At 47.4% G+C, this 23,062-nt stretch overlaps 1 protein-coding gene across 2 annotated transcripts; it reads right to left on the bottom strand.

Annotated features, from left to right (window-relative positions):
- Positions 1–1,654: 1,654 nt before the first annotated feature.
- On the bottom strand, positions 1,655–22,583 carry HP1BP3 (heterochromatin protein 1 binding protein 3). 2 transcript variants are annotated; one of them, XM_030963673.1, is made up of 13 exons: positions 22,473–22,583; positions 14,619–14,816; positions 14,104–14,206; positions 12,693–12,843; positions 12,166–12,325; positions 11,030–11,173; positions 10,114–10,194; positions 8,278–8,432; positions 7,523–7,613; positions 6,719–6,878; positions 4,632–4,743; positions 3,517–3,654; positions 1,655–2,794 (listed from the first exon to the last, which is right to left on the bottom strand). In XM_030963673.1, exons 2-13 carry the CDS (start codon positions 14,712–14,714, stop codon positions 2,509–2,511), a joined length of 1,677 nt encoding a protein of 558 aa, XP_030819533.1. In that variant the 5' UTR covers positions 14,715–14,816; positions 22,473–22,583; the 3' UTR covers positions 1,655–2,508. The 2 variants fall into 2 exon arrangements, with proteins under 2 accessions (XP_030819533.1, XP_030819535.1); XM_030963675.1 differs by having other exon boundaries at positions 14,628–14,816.
- Positions 22,584–23,062: the final 479 nt, after the last annotated feature.

Genomic DNA, 23,062 nt, shown 5'->3' with positions numbered 1-23,062 from the left:
ACGTGGTTGCTCGCTCGCCACCCCCTGCCCTGATGCTCAGACCCTTTTCACCCCAATTTCTACATTCCCTGTGGAGTTTTGCCCACTGCTGCCTGCTTTTGCTGGAATAAAAATGAAAGAGAGGGGCTCTGGCCTCACTGCAGAAGCAACCACGGAACCCAGAGCCTCCCTCACACCCTCCGTGCCAGCCGAAGGAAACTGCCCCCAGTGCCAGGGACCAGCTTGGCTCCTGGAATGGGAAAGCGGCAGTCTGGGGAGGAGATGGGGTCTAACCCTCGGCACTGCATCCACAAACCCCTGTCTCGTGCCCCAGCAATCCTGAGGCTGTGAGGGAAAGGGTCTGACCAGCACCATTCAGCCCTTGGGTCACTGCCAGCACCAGCTGCTTCAAGACACCGCGAGCAGCGATGGCAGAGCCACCCCATCATCGATAGCGGAGAAACCGTGGAAGAAAAGGAAAAAAAAGGGACAGATGGGGCTGAAGAAACAACAGAATGGAGCCCAGTCTGGTCAGGAAGTGGAGACTGTGGAAGAGTGAGGGGCAGAGCCGGCACAAACCCTCCAGAACACGTTTGCTCTGCTGGCAGTGAGGACTTTCCCATTCAATCCCAGTCACTGCTCCTGGACCACTCCTTTGGATTAAATACAACCAACCCTGTGACTTTTTTTGGTTTGGTGTGCAGAAATCACTTAATTCAAACCACAGCCAGAGTCTGGCCATGACCAAGGTTTTGGCACAACTCCTAATTCAAGGTGCTCCTGCTTGGATGTGAGAAATCTGTATCATCCAGAGCAGTGTTTTAACAAATACCCATGGGATTGTTGGTGTGGGGATGCCATTGGGAGGAGGGAGGTTGAAAAATGCCCAGCACCTGGGTGAAGACTCTTTGTCCCCAAAAATATGCCAGCACTGAGAAGTTTCTCCGGTTCATTTCACCACAATGCCAACAAACCCCACGGCTTCGGTACAAGCAGCCCCAGGAACAAGCCATTAACTAATGTTTCTAATTGCTTTACATCCCTGTGGATCATTCTTTGATCAGAGCTTTCACTCTGTTTCCCATCAGCTGTGATTTCTAACCTGCTGTTTGTACCCTTCTTACAGGGTTGGGAACAATTTAGGCCATTTCTATATGCATTTTTTAACTCCCAGTTAAAGGTAGCACACTGAGACAGCAGCTGAAAAGAATAAATTCAATGAAGCTGTTTCCTCCCTTTCTGTGTGACTCCCCTCCTCACAGCTCTGTGCAGCAGCACGTTGGAGACTGTCAGGTCCCATTGGCATTGCTGCCTGGGCATGGCAGAGTGGGGAGGAGGTCAGCTCTGAGGGCAGGTGCTGCTCTGGGGAGCAGGGCCAGGGGAGAAGGTTTCAGCTGGGATTTTTGTCCTCACTGATCACCGACAAGGGGAGAAGAGGACCAGCAAGAGGTTCCAACAGAGCTTTTTTTCTCACTCACCTTTGTCTCCAGAGAAACCAGGGAAGAAAAGGTCAGAAGTTGGTCCAACTACAGAGCTTGGCAGTGGCTCAGGCTAAATCACTCTGGCTTTGAACAAAGATCTGCCTCTGCAGCAATCCATGGTGACTGTATTCCCTCCTCTCTACCTTTCCAGGAGGAGAGGCTGGGGCGAGGAGAATGGACACAGAAGGCAGGCCTGGAATCTAGTTTCATTTTATTTTAGCAAACCGCATGTTCTTCACTTATCAACATCTCTACATTAGCAATTGTATAGCTCTCCAACTTCTCTTTAAAAAAGGGTAAACAAGAGGTGACAAACTCAGGCTTTTCATCTCTTAAAAACATTTGAAAGTTGGATTCAAGAAGACTTTGATATATTTTGGTTTTAAGGTAACAGATGTGGTGTGGAAACACTAATTCAAATCACCCGCCTACCCGAGAGCTGCCCCTTTGGGAGCCCCTCTGGCACCAGACCCTCAGGAGACACCAAGGATCCGACAGAGCAGCCAGCCCTGGGCCTGTGGCTGAGGAGAGCAGCACCTCGGGGCTCAGTGCAAGTGCTGTCTGTACACAGCTCCCTCATGGGAGCACCAAGGACCTCGGCATGCAGGGATCTAGGGAGGACTCCTCTGCCACGGCACCTTCTCAGTAAAGAATCACATTCCCCTGATCATCCCGTTCCTGCTGTCTAAAGGTATAAAGATCTTCTCTGAAGAATTGTTTTAAAAGCCAACCCTCCCCCCCCTGAAACCCACGTGGAATACCATAAATGTACAGATTAGAGACATCCTAGAAAAGTCCTAAAATTATTGCAGAAAGTAAAGATGACTCGTTCCAGGGGAGGGGCAGGCACGAGGCACAGCATCGAGATCTAATGAATGCTCGGGTTGGTTTGATTTAGTTTTCAGCTTTTCCCCCATCATTCAAGAAAAAAAAAATTTAAAAAAAATTAAAGAAGTGTTTAAGCATCAGAACTAAAATACAAATGCACGTTGACTTATAAAACAAGATTGTGGATTTGACCATGGGATTCCCTGACATTGGAAACATTTTACTTTTTTGCCCGGAGAGATTTCCTCATGGTGGATTTGCCCTTGGCAGAGGGTTTCACTTCCTTCCTCCCACTGGCTGCTGGTTTCTTGGAAGAGCTGCCACTGGAGGCTTTCTTGATGGCTGGGGCTGCTGGTTTGGCTTTCTTAGCAGGGGTTTTCACCTTGGGAGGGGGCTTTGCTTTGCCCCGGCGAGCGGTGGGGGTTTTCCTTGGCTTGGGTTTGGACTCTCTTCGCTTCATCGGAGGGGCCCTGCTCCGGGATTTGGGGGGTGGTCTCTTCTGCATCCTGTCAGGAAGAGACAGCACAGGAGCTCAGTGGAGGCACAAATGGTACCCAGAGCAGAGCTGCTGTCAGCAATTTGCATAAATGAAGCACATCTTGGCATCCCTGTCCTTTGCCAGCACATTCCATGAACTAAATCCCGAAGAGCAAGAGCTCCTCTGGTAGCTCTACACTGAGCACTTCCCATCCCCACAGAGCTGCCAGCTTCCAGCCCTTTTGTTAGGCAAATAAACATATAAATAATGACAGTGAATCAGTCAGCTGTCAGAACAATTAAGAGCCTTAAGCACTATCTCTCCTCTCTAAATGGGATTTTATTACTTAACAAACACTCATATTAAGTCCAAATTCTGAGTGAGGCAGGTCCCATATCTGGCTACAGAGCTGCAAATAATTACTGTAGGGAAGAATTCTTTTAAGGAAACAATAAATACAAAAAGTTCCACATGAAACATCACAGTTTCTAAAGTAGGAGACTAAAGGCAACACAAAGAATGAACACAGGTTCTCTCTTATCTGGAGGAGAAAAGAGGAAGGCTTCAAATAACGGAATGGGGGAAGTCAGTATCTCTGGAATAAGGAATGACTAGAAACTTCTGCCAATACCTGTAAGTAACAGTCCTGCGGACAGGTGACCACAGCAAGAGACACACCTGAGCACTCTACAGCTGTGACAAACACTTATTTCATCCAAAGGATCCCACTCATCTCTCACGCTGCCATACCTCTTCTTTGGTGGTGGCTCTTCCTCCTCAGACTCTTCCTCTTCAGATTCTTCTTCCTCCTCAGATTCCTCCTCTTCTTCCTCATCAGATTCCTCAGAATCCTCATCCTGCTGCTTCTCTGGATAGAGCACATCTGGGCTACAAGAGAGGTCTGGTCAGAGCCTGATTTGCTTCTAAGGTACAACTGCAGAGTAGGCAAGTCCTGGGTGACCCTGGCTCTCCTCTGGCACTGCAGCTTCCCCCTAAGGTTACAGCTTTAGCCCAATCCAGAAACATCCTCAGGAATTCTGTGATTGCTGCTGTCCCAAACCAAGGTTATTTAGTCTCTGCAATGGCAGAAACATGACAGCCTGGGAATGTACCAGCCCGAAGTTGTCTTTTCTCCATTTCCCCATTTTTGCTATCCCTCACTGCCCCTTCCCTGCAAACCCAGGGAGAGGACCAGCAAAGGGGCAGGATCAGGCTCCAGCAGCTGAGCATGGCTGAAGCTGTGGGGGCTCACATGTGCAATAAAAGGAGCTGGGGGGCAGCACTTCAATGACTGTGCTGCCATTTGGCTCTTCCTGGGACACCAAGGCCCCATCCCAGGGCTGCACATGGCCCAGCACACTATCAGCTCATAGCAGGAGAAGAAAGGCAGGTTTACTCAGAGTAGCTAACCTAGGTCATCCTCCCTCCTCCCACCTCTCCTCCCTTAAGGAAGGAACAGCTGGGTCCTGCTCCTTAGGAGCATTCTGGCATGGAGAACCCACCCCACTGTCCTGCTCCTTAGGAGCATTCTGGCATGGAGAACCCACCCCACTGTCCTGCTCAGGTGAATTGGTTTTAGCACAGAACACTTAAATAGCCCAGCAACAACAGCAGCACAACAGACTAGCTGAGAACAGGGAGCCCAGTATTTCTACTGCCCTTACAAGCTTCCCTTGCTAATGGAGTCAGCTTTCTGTTCACCCAAGTGATGCCATTATCCAGAGCATGGGTGACAATGTGGCAGTTCACCAGTGAGCAAACCCTCCACAACCTCCCTGTAAATAGGAAGTTGGCTCATGAACTCCAGCTCTGATACCTGAGCTGTGCAAAACCCCTGAACATAATTTTACAGACAAGGTCTTTACCTGGGATAATAAGGGAAGCAAAGCTGAAAGGTTCCACTGAAGCCCTTCCCAGAAATTTGCTCCATCCAGCCATTCTTCTCACATTTCTGCAGGGTTCTCTTCAGTAGATGCACTGTGAAAAAGAAATCAGAGAAAGGTTTTGTTACTATCTTTAGCCTCTTGTCTGATCTTACTGCTCTCTACTGTGCCCTCTGAAATCAGAGCTGGAGTCAGGATGGGAAATCCTCTCAGTCAATTTGAGCAAGATACAAGATATTGTTCCTGAGCACCTGGTGAGAGTGGCTTTAAACTCTCCAAAGCAAGGAGTTGACAACATTGTATGTTTCTGATGTCCTGATCATGGGATGCTCCTTCATAAGTCATTCAAGAGCACCATGTAACTACCTCTGTCCAAATTTAACCCTCAGAATGTCCTCTAAAGCGTGTTTTAAAACAAGCCTTTTACCCTGGTTTTGATGTCCTCGTGTTCTAAATGTTGTATGTGCTGCATCTTTACCCATACTGTGGTTTGCTTTTTGTTTTGCTCTTTAAAGGGTAAAATATTTGGTCTAGAAATACAACAAATGAACTTCTTATTCCAGTCTTCTATTCCACACTTTTATTCCAGCCATTCCATTGTGTACTGTGTAAGAACTGAAACTCGGACTGTGCAAGTACAGGGGATCTTTGTGTCTGGCAAAGGGCTTGGGTTGTTTAGTCAGTTCAGAACCATTTTCAGCTTGAATTAGAGGGGCCATTTACATATTGAGCCTCCCAGGAAAAAACAAGGTTCACTCTCTAGCACGTTCCAAAGTTTTTATAACCACAAGGCAGGTTTCACTCTGGGTGTCAAAGGTCAATAACAGCACATAAGGGATTTGACTCCAGTCAAGTTCCAGTTCTGCAGTGAGCCATAAACTGGGGAGGAGAGCAGAGCTCTGCTCTGCAGTGTGCACCCGCCTGCTTTTCACATCTCACCAGATCTTCCTCCAGCTCTCTCAGAACAAAGCAGAGATCATCAAAATTCCTTTTATGTAACGGAAGGAGAAAGAAAACAACAGATTGCAAGCTGAGATTTCCTTGTCGGCCTTGCAGGAGTGACAAGCACTGCAGGCTGGCTCAACACAGGCCCTAAGGACCAGGGACATTTCCAATGGTCCTGCAAATAAACCATGCAAGGGCTTAGGGAGCCTGGAACCTCTTTTCCCTGCCCTGAGATTATGAAGTCTCGCTCAGCATCAGTTTCTAATTGGCAGAAGGCCTGAGGGCAGCTCCTTCAGCCCTGGAACCTGTGCTGTGTGTCTGTAACCCTGCACCAAACAGCTGTGCTGATGCTGTGCTCCAGCTCTGGGTAAAGACTGTGGGATCAGAAATCTCCTCTCTGCTCCTGAGGAACAGCACCAGCTCGGTGACACCACAGGAGCAGACTGATCTATGTCCAGGTTTGAGCAGAGACCACTGGGACCTCAGCCTGTGCCTACAGACCTCCAGCACCAACCAACTGCATGGGGGCTCAGCCCAAATAACCCAAATAAGCCACCAGAACATCTGCTTGAAAGACTCTGCTCAGGTAAAAGTCAAACCAGACATTAGTGTCACTCCTGGGAACAAAGACATGCCAAATCTCCCTTCCAAATAAAATCCAATTGGCTTTTCTCCTTATTTGCTTGACCTTTTAAAAATCAGATGCAAAGCAGGGCCTCAAACAAATCAGTAAGAGGGGTGCTTGTGAATTTTTAAAAAAAGTTAAACTACCCAAGTTCTCTCAATAAAAAGCAATTAGGAACTGCATTGATGCCAAGATGCTGTCCCTTTCAAAGCAGAGAGATATGAAATCAACTTCGTGATTTAAGAACAATAAAGTACTTAAACACTATTCCCCCTTCCTGACTATAGACAAAAGAATCATGCATTCTGTCTCAGGAACTGGCTTGAAAGCAACAGATGGGAGCTAAAACCCCAGAGCATCTCAGCAGCACAAAGGGCTGAGCAGCTGCAGCTCCCTGCAAGCTCAACAGAGCAGTTTAAAGGTGCTGCACAGGCACATCTGCAGCTGCAGGACTCTCTCAGCATGCAGAATAGAAGCAGTACAGGGATCAGTACTTTACCCTGCAAGTTGGAGTTGGTCCCTGGGTAATTTTCCAGGATATACTTCTTCAGCGCTGTGGTGGAGCAGGTCTTCGGTTCGTTCATGGCCGCAATAGCAGACAGGATGGCATCTTCCATCAGAGTCCCACCCAGCAGGGGCTTCTCCCCTGATTTCTTCAGCTATTTTCCAAGGAGGAAGAGAAAAGCATCAAGACAAAATTCTCCCAAACCAGGTCAGGACAAGCTCCTCTGCACCAGGTGGGTCGGCGCTCCTGCATTAGCACAGATATGTTTAATATTAAAACACTGCACAGGGAACGCTGCTCTCCCAGCTGTGGGTGGAAGGACAGGCCTAGTCAGTCAGCTGGCCTGGGGGGCTTTATCAGCAACACCTCACCCCAGCCCCCAAATATACTGCAAGGATGTGGCAGTCTAAGGGCCTATTGCTCAGGGGAGGAAAGAAAGCAAAATAAATCACATCTTCCTCCATCCCACGGACCAAATGTACCCAAGAGACTTCCGTGGCACACACATGAGTAAAAGATGTTCCAGGCATCTGGGGTACCTGCTGCACTTCCAGTGAGGGATGGAAAGGAAAGCTTACCCCACCAGCTCCTTACTGTGCTGGTGAGTCAGAGCTGAGCAGTGCATGCAGCACGCTCAGCAAGGGAACAGGGAGACCGAGAGGAGAACAAGAGTCCTACTGGACAAGTGCTGAGCATGCCAGACTGCTGAAGAAAGGGCTGCCCAGGGAAACCAGGGGACAGGGCGTAGTAACTGGCATCCGAGGCTTGTGGTCAACAAGGATGAACCCAGTCTCTGACCTGGAATGTCCCAGATGCTCCCTTCCCTGTGATCTGCTCTAACTGGCCCTTCTCTACAGCTCTCTGCAGGGCGTTCTTCAGCAGCTGGGGTCTGAAACACAGGAGGAGAAAGCTTTACTGACACACACTGACGGCTCCAAAAACAAACAGAGAAACAGCGCTTGCAGCATGTGAGCAGAGCAGCATTTAGAGTGTCTGCCTACATGCAGACACTTTAAATGGAGATCTGTCAGCAAGGCTCATTGCCCAGGCAGAAGGCGGCACGGGCTCGGTGTCACAGTAACTCTGGGCACGTGGCCCTGGCAAGGACCCACTCACCTTGAGCGACACGTTTGGATGTGGTGGGCACTCAGCTCACAGGCAAACAAGGGCTGACAAAACCCTGATAGAGATGACATGCAGGGTTTTCCTAGTTTTGCTTGTCAAGTCTCAACTCGTACAGGTCAGCTCAGAGATTGCTGCACGTATGTGCTGCTAAAGCATCCAGATCAAGGGGCACGAGACCCCAGGAGAGCCCCTCACATCCAGGCAGTAAAGGGATGTGGGTGTGGTTAAGGGGTACAGAGCAGCACTGCTGGGGTGTCAGGGACACAAGAAAAGGTACAGCTTTTCTTCAAGCTTTCCCACAGGCCTTGCAACTCAGAGCAGCAGCAGCTGGCTTAAATAGCAGACTGAATCATTGTGAAGTGAGATAGAACCAGAGGAAGGCGCAGTTTCCCCAGCCCTCCGCTTGCTAAAGCAACTCCAGCACTTACCTTATATCTACTTTGAGTTTGGGGTAATACTGAGACACATATTTCTTGATCAGGCTGTAAGAAGCTTCCTTGGGCTCACACAGGCGGGTGAAGGCCAGTGGCAGGACGTCCTCCAGCTTCACCTGCTGCTCTGTGCTCAGGGCTGAAGTGCTTTTCTGGAACACACAGACTTGCATGCATCAGCAGGGCCCAAAACTCTGGGTGTCTGAACCAGCAATGCACATGGGGGGATAAGTGTTCCTGACACTGCTGCTGAGCTGGAAACTCAGGAGCTGTAAGGCAGTTCTTTAACAACTTAAAACAGTTTGCAGCTTAAGAGATATACAGAAAATCTGTCTGAATTTTCATAGGAGTTTTAGAAAGGCTTTACAAATAAAAATTGCTGAGTACCTAACATCTGTTTTTTTAATTACTTCCTTCCTCTTGCTATAGACATTTTCCTCTGCCACACTTCAGTGAGACAGAAGAAAAATCATAGAATCACGGAATTATTCAGTCTGGAAAAGCCTTTCAAGATCATCAAGTCCAAACATTAACCCAGCACTGACATATTCACCACCAGACCATATCCCTAAGTGCCACATCTACAGATTTTTGGAAGACTTCCAGGGATGGTGACTCCCTGGATCCCCTGTGCCAATGCTTTACGACCCTTTCTGTGAAGATGATGATACATGCTGACACAAAACTTAAACCTCATCAAAGACAGAACTTGTTTATACAAATCAAGTCTTCCCCTTCCCCAAAATGAACAGCTAAACAGGAGTCTTTTTTTTTTTTTGAAATAACACAATAAAATCTTGATTGAAGCCAATGTTCCATTCTGAGTTTTCCTCCACCCCTTTTGTTATTATGAGAGGGGATGATCAGGGAAAAATGGTCTGTTTTTTATCCAGAAAATGTGCTGAAGTTTGGTGATTTGATGCTGAACAGCAGCTCTGCAAACAGCGCAATGGGAGAGGGAGCTGCTCCCCTGCCAGCCAAATTCATCCAAAACATTTGTTTTGCTGAGAAAGTAACTGGGAACAAAGACACCCATGTGCTGCAGAGAGGTGATGTGTCAGCAGGTACTGGCTGCCTTGCTCACACTTCTTGTGGAGCCAGTGAGTGAACTGCAATTAATTTCCTTCAGGGCCCTACACCAAGTTCAGTTTTAGGGCTTTTGGTCTCCCCAGGAGGCAGGGAATGACCAGCAAGGTGTTCCATGTCTAATGTCACCTGTCTAATCCCAAGGAATTGCCAATTCCAGCTAAACATTTTGTAACTGCAGCATTAGGAATGTGTTTCACACACTCAACACAGCACGGAGTGGAGATCAGAAGTGCTGGAACCACAATTAACTGAGAAGCTCAATAAACCATCCCCCTCCCCAACAACACTGAGCATCAGCAGCTTTCTTCCAGAAGCCTGAGGATATTTTGTTCTTCCTCCCTCTGTCCTCACAGCTGGTGGGAAAACATTCCCCTCAGTCCTAAAGGGAGTCTTCCCTTTATCCACTCAACAGATAAACACACACAGCAGCAGCAAAAACTTTCTTCCAATACCTGAGGGGCATCTCTCTATGCCCAGTAAAGACAGAAGAACAGTTTCATGGTTATTCAGTTTTCTGTCTCTGAACCAAAGCCTAGGGGGTTCATGTAAACATTTTAAAACTGAGATTTTGGTCATTTGACTTGGGTTTACTGTGAGGACAGTAGCTTTCTGATACCAGGGGGATGGGTGTTTTAATTGCTGTACTTGGGGAGAAAAAGCACAGGAAGGAGGAGAACGTGGGGTAAGGTACATGTGTTTCAGTGCAGTACACTTCAGAGTATTGTTAAAAATGATCCATCTTACCTTCCTGTCTCTGGATTTTGGAACAGTTTTTCCTGCATTAGACACCACCACAAAGCTCCCAGAAGCTCCCTTTCCTTTCACCTGGTTCAAGAGAAAGTCAACTGCAGTCTTTAACAGAGTAACTCAGAATATTAACAACCTGAGAGGAACTCATCATGATGCAGATTCTGAATGCACTGTCACTGCAGTGGGTTTTCATGGCAGAGGCCTGACTTGAACCCACTGAAACTTCAGTAAGATCAGAAACTGCAGCCAGACATTGGGACATATTCTGCTGTGCTGAGCAGGAGATCCTCACAGATAACACAGGCAAAAATTACAGTGATAAACCCCACACTGCTGCAGAAGTGACACTGCTGGGCTCATGTGCTGCTGCAATGCTGTGTGACACAACAGCCAGAAACAGCAGGAATTGCACAAAACCCAACGGTGCCAAGCATGCAAGTGAAACAACAGTGCTGAAATCCTGCCAGTATCCAACAGAGCAGTGACAGAGGTGCAGGAACCTCCACAAGGAGAACATGCTCATTCCACAGACCTTCTAATGGAGTTAAGGAATTCCTGTGCAGTTCCCAGAATCATGGAATGGTTTTGGCTGAAGAGGATCTTAAAGATCCCCCAGTTCTACCCCTGCCATGGGCAGGGACACCTTCCACTGTCCCAGGCTGCTCCAAGCTCCAATGTCCAACCTGGCCTTGAACACTGCCAGGGATCCAGGGGCAGCCCCAGCTGCTCTGGGCACCCTGTGCCAGGGCCTGCCCACCCTGCCAGGGAAGGATCATTTTCCAATACCTCATCTAACTCTGTCCTCTGGCACTCTGAAGCCATTCCCCCTTGTCCTGGCACTCCAGGCCCTTGGAAATAGTTCCTGTTCAGCAATGCCATCTCCAGTGCTGCTCCACAAAGCAGCTCTTACCTGCCTAATGATTCCTCTCTCCAGCTCCCTTTTCAGTGCTTGCTTCAGGAGGTATCCCCTCCTCTCCAGCTCCAGGGAAGGGTATTTGTGGATGATGTATTTCCGTATTGCCACCACCGAGGCACCGCTCTTCTGAAAGCAGGCCTGGAACAGACACAAAACATGAGAAACCACCCACGCTGGAATTATCCTGAGTGGGGTGGAAGAACAGAGATTGCACTGATGCACACAGGCCACCACAGGATGCCAGGGCTGGCCTTTTCCCCACTGTGAATCAAGTATAAAACATGACTAACAAAATACTTCACTTTCCTCTTCTGAGCAGCTGAAGAGCAACACAAAGCACACAGAAGCAGCACAGCAAGGATATCTATATCTACTACATATCTACTAGTCCCCTGCTCTGAAGCCCTCACACAGAATGGCTTAAAATACAGAATAGTCACTTTTTGGCAACACTGCACAACTGACTTATTAACACTTTATTAATGCCAGACTGTGTAATCATTAAGTTGGAACAACCTGCCAAGTATTTTTTTTAAGAAGATGGAGGATTGGCATCAGTAAATTAGCAAAACCTAAGATATTTTGAAGATTGATGGAAAGGCCATCTTGCAATTAAGGCTGGTGGAGTCCAGGCCTCCTCTGAAGGGAGTGACCAAGCCTTGAGGGGAGAGCAGCAGCACAGCTACAACAGCAGAGATCTCTTACAGTCAGGAGGGATTGAGTAAACCAAGACCAAGTAAACCAAGACTTTGGAATGCAGGGTTACAGTATCTCCATCTGTACTGAGTTAGAGTAAGTTAATGCTAAAAGAAAGCATATGTATCAAAGAGATGGATGAATCCAGGTAAATGAAGTTACACGTGGCTAGGAGGCACAGCAAACAAAATTATGACAGCAATCAACCAGGTTATACCATCCTAGCTGTTCCTCATAATGTAATTAGGGGGGAAAACAAATTCTAAACAAAGAAATCAGCTACAGGGCCCCTCATCATCCTCATGGACTCATGTCAGGCTTCCAGGACAAGCACACCCATCTTACACACAGCACTGTCACCTGCACCTCAGCAAGCTGAAATTGTGTGTTTTAGGACACAAACTGAATAAAAGCCCCATCTGTGTCCTGCCCACCTTGATGGCCTCGGTTAAGATGGCATCCATCTTGGGCCGGGAGGTGGCTGCCATCTGAGTCTGCTTCTGTGCCCGAGCCAGCTGGCTGGCAGAGAGCGTGGCCCACGCAGGGATGGTCTTCTTCACCTTCTTCTCCTTCTCCTTAGCCTGATCCTTCTCCCTTAGGGAAAATGCAGAGCAATAGTAAGACAAGAGGCACTAAAACAAGCCAACAAACAGGACAAGAACAACAACAACAACAAAAAAAAAAAGCCCAGAAAATCTGATATTATTTAATGTAACTTAAGGACTACTTTGATGTTTCTATTAGTAAAAAAGAGACCCTGTATTGGTATTCAGCTTCCCATGTTTGAGAACAGCAACTCCACATGATCAGGAGCTTCTTATCTTAAGGAGAAGTATCTTAAGGAGAGGCACCTTAGGGCACTCATTTCCCTTTTCTCTCCCACTATCTTTTCTCTCTGTAGGGCCTGACTTCCTTCAGAATCCTACCCAAACCCCCAAATTCAGCACCAGGTAAGCCTTACTCCTTTTTGGTTTCTTCTGAGGGCTTTGTTTCCTCCTTCCCTTCATTCTCAGGTTCCTTTGGCTGTTCTGCTTCACTGGATGCAGCAGGCAGAGTTTCAGTCTCTTGCTCCTCTCCAACAGAGGCAGATTCCTCAGAGGTGACTTCTGCATCTAGAAAATGTGAAAAAGCATCAAGTTACCATCCAAAACCAGCTTTTATTCTTTAGGAAGGAAAGAAGTTTAGCTTTTGTTTCTTTAGAGGAAACAAAAGCTAAACTTAAGAACACACCCCACTAATTATTTCCCAACAATTTATATTCACTAACCTAAATATGTTATTTCAAAGCAATTTAAAAAGTGAAGAGAAGTACTAAAAAGAACTTTAACAAAGGTGCAATCAGCCCTCAAATGCCAGAATAACTGCAAACAAAATCATGCAACATTTTCACAATTAACCAGTTCCAACAGTGCTCTCTTCTTAACTCCACAAGTTGCTGTTGCAGACAGGCCTGGGATTCTAAGAAGTGGCTTTGCTTATGACCCAGTTGTTTTCAAACACAAAAGCACCTGAAGGAGAATTACAATTCCATCACATTTTCCCAGACTTGGCAAAGCTTTAGGCAGCATGTGCATTGGCAGGAGCACTTGTATATCAGAAGGATCAAAGCCAGTCAGAAATCAACTTACCAAGGAAATAAAAATTCCATAAAAGTACATTTAGCTGAGAACAGCCCTTAGACTGGGCTGCCTACTACATAAAATGCATATAAATTTAAATTCCACACTCTTTGGATAAATAACTGCCCACCAATGCTGCTCTGAGCAGCTTAAGCATTTCTGATACATTCCTGTGCAGTTTTCCCACGAAGGCCTTTAAAACACACAGTGAATCAAGAGTCAGTTTTGTAGGTCGTTTTTTTACTTGTGACACCAAAGAGGACAAAGTCAGTGAAACCAACTGACTGTAGTAGTGAAATGACACATTCTGGGACACTGAGGCAGAGGTGCTAAGAGCAGTCGTGTTAATATCAGGCTAGATTGCATGACATGTTGTGGTAAAACATTTTTGCTCAGAAAAATTGAGAAAAATTTGAATACTCTGTTTTTTCTTTCATTAACTGCACCTTTTGATCTCAAACCATCTTTCTGATGCTACTGAAATTTCATGATTTCTTTACCCTAAAGGATGTGCAAACTTAAAAGGGACAATATTTAGCCATATTTTCATGTCTGGAGTGACACAGGGTATAAAAGACAAAACAAGTGGGTTCAGACTGAAAACAGTGTCTGCAAAACACAAATCCTGGAAAAACCTGTCACAGGGAGCCAAACATTAATAAGATTTTCATCCTGGCTGTAGGGTTTTCCAGGAGTTTCAGAGCCAGCCTGTGTTTGGATATCCAGGAACCCCTTGTAGAAGCATGGCTGTACCTGCTTTGACCTCTTCCCCTTCGGCAGGTTTGCTTTTGGGAGGAGTTTCTCGGGAAGAAGCGTTCACCGAGCGGCGGATTGGCATCGTGTCGTCTTCCACTTTCTACAAAAAGCACGTGAAAATCAGCACAGATGCTGGAAAGAATTGGAAAGTTTTGAAATGGGATTAAAGTAAATCAAAGCAGCAGAGGTAGAAATATTCTGGTTTGGATTTTTGAGGATGTTAAAAGACAGTAGCCCTCAAATCAGTTTCTTCAAAGCATACTAGGAGAGGATAGTTCCACATTTTATGGTTATAAAAGAAATAATTTCAATTCCAAATTAAATGAGATGAGCATTTGAGGATTTTGACAGACACATCATCTCAGGGAAAGCAGGGAAGGGGAAGCAGAGTTTGTTAGACTCCCAGTCGAGTTTCCTAGAGGCAGGGCAGAAAGAGCACTGAGTAACCTTGAGCAGGACTGGAAGCCAAGGACTGATCCAAGGGCAAGCTTGGAGAAAGGGCCAGCCCCTACCTCACTTAACTTGTCCGTGTGGATCAGCTGAGCTCCCGTTAAGAGTGGAAGCGCCTTATGATGCACGGGTTCAGCTTCAGACAGATCAGTCGACATTTAAATTAATTTCTAGACCCAAGTGCAGGTAACTGTGGAGCCCCAGGTTTTAACCCCAAGGACTTTTTCCTAATGGTTTTCACAGTGCAGTGAGGAGTCAACCTAAAGTACAGAAAAGATGTGGTGTGAAAATTAACAAAACAAAAACATCTACGTCCACGTATCTATCAAATTAAAGATTAAAAAGAAAACGATAAATGACTTAACAGCTCATGACTAACACAACTGACAAGCAACACTTGCATTCAACAAAGGTGCTAAAACATGGATGCAAACTGGTGAGCTATGGGTGGAGCAGAAATGGGGAAGGTGCAAGCCAGACCTGCTCCATTGGAAGATGGCTGAAAGATAAAAAGGCTCTTTAAGGGCAAACATTGATGAGATGCAGCCATTGCCCTGTGCCCTGGGTGAGGGAATTGGTCACTCAGTGACTCTGGGTAAAAGCAGGAGCTGGCACTTGGAGCTAAAGCATGACACCATTACAGGCAGAAGATACAAGCATTGGGAACACAAGCCATGCCCACTCAAACTAAACCCCATGCAATTTAAAGAAATGAAGGAATCTTTTGACAAAAAAATGACAATCAGAAGAGCAGCCTCCATGCCTTCTACCACAAAACATAAGCTTGCCAAAGCTCTGCTCCAAACACATGCACTGTCGTGGATAACAAATGGGTTAAGCTTTGTTTAACCCTCATCAAGTCTCACCCCCTACCACTATTATGCTTTTACAGCCTTTCTTACCTGCTGCCCATCTGCCTGCACTGGCCTCTCCTAAGGAGAGGGGCTCCACATAAAACTCCATCACAAAACCAGGATTCATTGCTCATTCACTTCCTCTCAGCATCCCCTTTAAAAACCTCAGAGGCAAAGCCTCACCTGCAGCAAACCATGGCTGGACCTGTCCCAGTTGCATCCAAAGATCAACTCAGCCTGCCCTCCTCCCCTCCTGACAGACAGACAGACAGCCAAATGCCCAGGTTTCACCTCCTCTGGGGGTCTCTTTTTGCTCAGAAGGCAGGCACTTACCATGAACTTTCTCTTTCAATAGGTATTTCTCCAGCCTGGGTGTTTTCCTCTTGAGCAGACCCAGCATCAGCCCCAGCCCTATTTTCAAGCTGACTTTCAGCACTGCTCTCCCAGTTGCACAGCTCTATATCACACCAATATTTTCTTGCCCAAAAATACAATCCTGTCACTACTCAGCAGTGGGGATCCCTAATCAGGCACTTCTGACAGGAACTGAACAGCCACTCTGAAAACCCACAGGGATCTGGTCCTGCCTCAGCACCAGGGAAAGCAAAGCCCAATGGCACTGGATGTTTTCTTCTGAGACAAAACAGAAAGATCAAAACACAGCACATGCCAACAAAACAAAAAATGAGATGAAGATTTCTTGTGAAATGTCAGGATGTGAAAATACACTAATTGCCAACTAGAATATACAGAATACAGCACAGCACTTAAAAAATTTTTGGCCTGTTTTAAGGAACTTTTCTTCCTCAAGTGTGGAGAGTGAAAGGAAAAAGAAAAGAAAATTTTCACCAGGCTTCAGCTCAATATCCAGTGTTTCTTCTTCTAGCAAGCAGAGTTTAAAGCCCTTTAAGGAAATGCCAGAATTTTGAAGTGAGTCTTAAAATAACCAACTACAGATTCCCCCTCAGGGAAACCAGTTGGGAGCTACAAAAGATGCATTCCCTGGGTTTAAAAAACACACACAAGCCACACTGTGGCTGACACAGTCCTGGGGTTTAATTATTTTTAAGCTGTGTGACTTGCAGGACACATGCACGAAAACAGCACTCCCAGCTTTGAGTTAAAACTCCCCAAGTTCTGAAAACCCTTTGGTTTAGATGAGTGGATAAAGCACTGGAGACTTTTTGCTCTCAAGAGTACAACTTAGTACAATCCCTCACTTCTGTGCCTACAGTACCTGCAGACAAATGGAGATCCAGCAGAAATTCAGGCTTGTGGATTGCCTCTGCATTCCCAGGCATGGATCATCTCCCAGAGAATCAAAGGGCAGGAGCACAATCCCCTCCTGACTGCAAGGCATTGATCTCCAGGGCAAGTTCAGAAACTCCACCTTGTGAGAGCATCCTTGCAGTGACTGTGCCTGCTCAGCACATTTCTTTCCACAGGGGCATCAAAAGTGGTTTTCTGTACTGAGTGTGAAGTATCAACCACAAACAGGCCTGAATTCAGGTCATCAAAAAGATACAGCAAAAAAGGAAAAAGTTTTGCAATGACAGTGTAGAAAAGCTCATTCCCCTCTCCAAATAAACCAGATCTCCACAGGGGCATCAAAAGTGATTTTCTGCACTGAGTGTGAAGTATCAACCACAAACAGGCCTGAATTCAGGTCATCAAAAAGATACAGCAAAAAAAAAAGAGAAAATTTTGACAATGTAGAAAACTTCATTCCCCTCTCCAAATAAACCAGATCTGTGTAAAGGGGAAATCAAGTCACCCAAACCTGGACACACCATTCAAAAGAGACAGCTGTAAATGGGAACCACAGCTACAATCACAATCATCACTCAAAAAATTGAAAGGAACAACTGTGTTTTGCATTTACACAAACACCAAACAAACATTGTGCCTTGAAAGGGGGTAGAGGCCACCAGCTGAGGATGCAGTTTTCAAGGGGGTTGTTGGGTGATTTTAATGAATGTTTAAATCTGATCAACTGTCAGAAAAATATAATCACATCAGCAGTGAAAACACCAGCAGGATGCTAACCTTCACCAAAGTACAGAAAATCACTCCTCACAGAGTTACACCCCTTTTTCTGCAGGTTCAAGCCTCCCAGACTATCATGATCTGGTTATTCCAAAGCAGGCAAACCAGCAAGGAGCTGATAAGCACCAAGCCCCTCCAAACTCCTGGATTTCCAGATAAGCAGGAATGTGTCCACTCTCCCAGCTCAGGGAGTAGCTGCCAATGGAAAATCCAAAAGTACAGAGAGTTTTTCAGGAACTACTCTGAACCACCCATAGAAATTTCCTCCTGAACTACCACACCATTAGGAATAAATAAAGGGAGGCTTCAGGTGAGACACATATTTGATAATATTTCCAAAGTGTGGAGTCCCTCCATTAATGTAAGAGATACAAGAATAAAAAAAAAAAAAAAGTCTTAGTTTTTGAATTTCTGCTGGCTGTAAGATTTTTCAACTTATCTCAGCCTTCAATCTCCTTTGAGAGAAAATGCTTCAGGATAAATTAAGTTTTGAATGTGGCAATCCAAGTGTCAGGCTGGCAGAAACTCCAACTGACACGACTCAGGGTAGGGTGAGCTGGCTGAAAACAAATATGCAATGGAAAAATGAGGAAGTGTGTCCAATCCTGGGCCAGTGGGGTGTCCCCTTACTGTCACACGACACCTACAGGTGACTGATGTACTTAGATGTGACTGGGTACAAAGCACACGAAACTGGCCTAGAAATGAGGTCAAAAAGGGCTAAAAAAGGTTTTATGAACTTGCAGATTGCAAGGCAGGGCATCAAGGGGTACAAATCCAACAACCTGAGAAGTGATGCAAGCAAGAACAGCTGTTTGTTACCCAAAAGCCTTAGAAAGCAAAGTAAAACTGAGTTTAAAATCCAGGCTAGAGATTATTGACAATTATTTACTACTCTGTAATACACAAGAGTATTTTAATGACTTGGAAACTGCAGAAAAAAGCACAGGAAATGTGAATACTTCTGCAAATCCAAACATGCTAAAATGCATCACCTTCTAAATTGCAAGCTGCACGACTCTTTTTAAGACTTTGTGCCCCTGAAATCCTCCAAGCTGTTCCCTAAACACCCAGCCCACGTGGCAGCAGATACTTTGTCAAACCCTCAGTATGTACATGGTCACAGAATATCACCCAGCCACATCTCAGATACAAATGTGTCTGTCAGGAGTTCCCAGCTGGGGCTGCTGCTGCCTGAGCACTGAGGGGTTCCAGCCCTCTGCCTTTGGCTTTTCCAGCTCATGGAACTGCCTGTGCTCTTGGCTAAGTCAGCCCAGGAGTACTCAGTCATTTAAACCAGCCTAAAGTCCTGCAGATTAATAAAATATGTTATTGAATAAAAATTACAAAGTTAGTTCCAACTTTTGATCCTTATTGGTCAACCCATTTGGAAATTTCCTCCCATGTGCTGAGCACAGCTGCCATTCCCATCACTCCTGCTGCATCCAACAAGTTTTGTCCTGGTCCTTAGGGCCACCATTCCCCAGGAGGTGTCCCAGCTCCCTGGAATTTCCCCCTGATTCAGCTCCAAGCTCTGCATTTGCAGCTCTCCTGCAGTGGAGGCTCCCAGGCTGTTCAGGCTACCTGAGCCCTGCATGGAGCAGCTTGTTTCAATTAACCAGGAGCAGGGTCCAGCACACACCCCCCAGAGCTGCCCACTTGCCAGGCAGCAATTCCTCAGTGGGACTGAGGAATTGTGTTCCAGTGTTCATTTCCACCCCTCCTTCCCTGCATGGGGTACAACAAACCCCCAACCTCAGGGTTCAGGGGAGCACAGGAAAAATCCTTCACACTTCTGGCATCCAACCACAGGAATTCTTACACTCAGAGACCCAAAAGAGGGTTTTTTAAGCCTAAAGATATATTTCCATTTGAAAACATTTTTGTTCAGTGTTGAATTTGAGCCTCTGACTCTGAATGCCACGAATGCAACCCAACTTGCACCCTGCCTGAGTTTTACAGAGCACAGCAAAAATTAAACCCTGCCCTTCTGTGCACACAGATACTCCTTTCACTTTCAAAAAACCACCCAAAAAACCAAACCAAACAAAAAAAAAAAAAAAACAAAACAGAAATAAAACTTGGTACATCAGTAGAGTGAGACTGATGCTCCCACCCAGGGCTGAGCTCAGCACTTGTCTCTGTTAGGGTCCAACACCAGCAATCCCAAAATCCCAAACCAGCTCAATCCCCACATGTGCTTATTAAAACAGAAGTAACCACCCATGGCTCACCTCCCCTGTTCTCCACACAAACAACACCAGCTCAACAGAAAACCACTCCAGGTTTGTGATTCTCTCCCCAGCAATCTCTGACCTGCACAGAAGGCAGCAAGAACAGATTGTTTCCGTTGCCTGGATTATTTTCCATTCCTACACCCAGGGGTTTTTCCTCATGTCCCCAAACAGCCACAGTCAGCAAGCAGCTTAAATTACACCATCATCATACCAAAAACTGACAGAAACTTCATCCAAGGGATTCATATGAAGCAGAATTTCTGCCTGCACGGCTGTCTGAAAATAACCCATCCCCACACTGATGCTCAGGATCATGATGGTGACAAGCTCTGAGGAACAGTTTCAAGTTTTGAACAGTTTTTGGCTGGAATGATCCAAATTCTCCACACTCTGTCTATGCCACACGGCCACTGAGGGATAAAATCACCCCCATTAGCTTGCACAGGGTTCAGCTTTAAGTTTAAAACCAGCTCAGGTCACAAAGTTAAAACAACTCCAACATGAAATCCCCTGCTGAAAGCTTTCATAGCCTTGGATAAAATATCTTAATTCAGGATCCAACTTCATTAATTTTGACAAACTGCTGACACCTGAATGAAAATTTAGGCTGCAAGTGTTACATACCAGGGTTTGAACCCTTTATAGGCAATCTCCTCCTTGCCTAAATAGATTAAATTTAAAACAACAGTATAAACCCTCCTCCCAACTACTACTTATTCAGCTATCATTTATTATTCTGCAGACAAAACAATACATGATAAAAGCCCTTATTTCATTGCAGTCTGTAAGAAATCTACCCACACTTCCCATTATAGTCCATCAATGTAACACTTCTATTCCCTCTCACAGAAGTTTAAATCCTCTGAGGACCCCAGGTCACTTGTAACAAAACACTGCCAAGAGATTTACATGTCACTTTCTGCTGAAAGGGAAAAAAAAAATACAGGAAAATATATTCTGAAGACATGAACAATTCAAGGAGCTTCTGCCTGACCAATGTGCATGATGAATTGAGAAGATCATTAATTAGCAAACTCAGACAGGTAAACAAGAGAAAGCTCCAAAAGCCACCTTTTTTCAAGGTATTTCTTCCCCCCAACAGGAATGATGTGGGTTGTGTTCTTTTTTTGTTGTTGTTTTTTGTTTTTGGGTTTTTTTTTGTTTTGTTTTTGGGTTTTTTTGGGGTTTTTTTTGGTTTTTTTAAATTTTTTTTAATCTACTCATTCCTGATTTCCAAGGGTCTCCCACTCTAACCAGCAATTTTTTGAAGTGTCACCTGAGGAAGTTCTGTGCTCTCCTGCCCAGTCCATCAAACACCTCCCCTCCTGAACTGAACTCACGTCCCTCTGCTCTCACTGCTCTCACGGACAAGGGACGCTGTTTACAAACACGAGCACTTGCTAACTTTTCCCGCCTCAATGGGAGCTGCCTGCCAAAGACTGCTGGCCAACTCTTTCTTGAAGATGCTAAAAATACTATTTATGGTCAAAACAAACAAAAGTCACGTGCTGGGAAATCAGAGTGCAACACTTAACAGTTAAGAATGGGGAAGTGACACACTTGCTAACCCAGAAATAATTCAGCAGGGCTCCTAAGAAGCGAGGAATACCCGAGTATCTGAGAAATATCACAGCTATAAACAAACTATCCAAGTGATCAGTCCTTGCTACACTGTATAAAGCAGCGATCACACCCACAATCTCACTTAACCCAACTCTTCGTCTGCAGCACAGGCTGGGCAGTTCCCCAGTGATTTGGAGACATTGGTTATTGGGAAAACAGTTAAAATACACGAGGTAAGGATTTGTTCTGAGCAGTGTTTGGAGCTGTCCTCAGATGGAGCAGGTAAGGTGATGGGGCACTGTGACCTGGCAAGAGCCACCCCAGAAGCTCCTTTGCGCCTTAAATCTTTGCGATGTTTTACCCAAAAACACCCCACAGCCTAGAGCCAAGAAGGACGACGATACAGGAAAGGAAGCCTGCCTGAACAGCCCCGCTCCAGAATGGAATTTTAACAGCTTTCTCTACAGAGAACCTGTGCACCGTGGGGAGGAGGGTGATTAACATTCCTTAGGCAGGCAGCGAGCACCTGGGCGCTGGGAGCCTCACACGTAGGTCTGTATGCATCGCTATCAGCGCCGGGGGCGATTAGGGACCTCTTTTAGGGAACGGAGCCATACTGAGGTTCCCCTCGAGCTGTGGCACTGGTCGGGCGCTGAGGAAGCGAGTTAGGGCAGGCAGAACCCCACACAACCGCACAGCCGAGCGGCCGAAGGCGGGAAGGCCCCGGCGGCAGCCAAGGCGCTCCCTAAGTTTATAAATAGAGATTATTTATTGTGTCGCGGCTCTGCCAGCCCCTTCCGCCGCTGACCTTCCCCGGGGCTCGCCAAGTGTCGGCGGGACGGCAGAGCCGTGCTAGAGGAGGGTTTGAGCCCCGCGGCTCCTTTGTGAGGGCCCGCACCCCGCCAGGCCCCGCCGGGCCCGCGGACACCCGAGGCCCGGGGCCGCCTCCTCGGGCCTGTGCCACACGGGCCGAGCCCACCGCGACATCGAGCCGTGCCCGCGCAGCGTGTCGCGACTCCCCGTCACGACACCCCCGCTCCCCCAGGCCTGTCAGGGCAAGGAGGGCTGGGGGGACGCGCTGAGGGCAGTTCCGGGGCCCCCTCGGCGTCGCCGCCAGGCCGCCCCCGCGCCTCGCGCGCAGCACCCGTGGCCTCCCGGGCGCGGCCCCGTGTCCCGCCCGGCGCGGCGCCGGGGGGCGGGCGGGGCCGGGACTCACCGGGCCCGGCGGACACAAAGCGGCGGCGCCTCCAATGGCGGCGGCGGCGGCGGCGGCGGGACCGGGGGGGGGGGCGACCGAGGGGCGGGGCCGAACGGGGGAGGTGGGCCCGCGGCGCGCGGCGGGGGGGCGTGGCCAGGTGGTGCCGCCGGCCAATGGGAGGCCGCGGGCATTTTTCGAATGCCACCCCCTTCCCCCTCCTCTAGGCCCCACCGCCTCCACGTCGCGCGAGAGCGCGCGCGTGCGCGGGGACGGGCGGGGCGGAGCTGCGCGCGCTTCCCGCCACTGAGGCGCTGAGGCGATTCCCGCCGGGCGGGGTCGCTGAGGGGACAGAGGCGGCCCCGGACCCTCCGCTCAGCCCCGCCGAGCCCTCATCTCAGCCCCGCTGGATCCTCAGCACAGTCCCCCCAGGCTGCGACCACCCCGCCTTCTCTTCAGCCCTACCAAAACCGTGTGGACGTGTTCCTGTGTCACCTGCTCCAGGTGACCCTGCCTAGGCATGGGTTTGAAGTGGATCTTCTCCAGAGGCCCCTTCCAACCCCAACTATTCTGTGTGTACCCGTGAATTCCCGTTCCGGAGCACTCCAACC

The sequence above is a fragment of the Camarhynchus parvulus genome, chromosome 21 (assembly GCF_901933205.1).
Source record: "Camarhynchus parvulus chromosome 21, STF_HiC, whole genome shotgun sequence".
Classification (NCBI taxonomy): Eukaryota; Metazoa; Chordata; class Aves; order Passeriformes; family Thraupidae; genus Camarhynchus; species Camarhynchus parvulus.
This window is presented reverse-complemented; position numbering and strand designations above follow the sequence as displayed.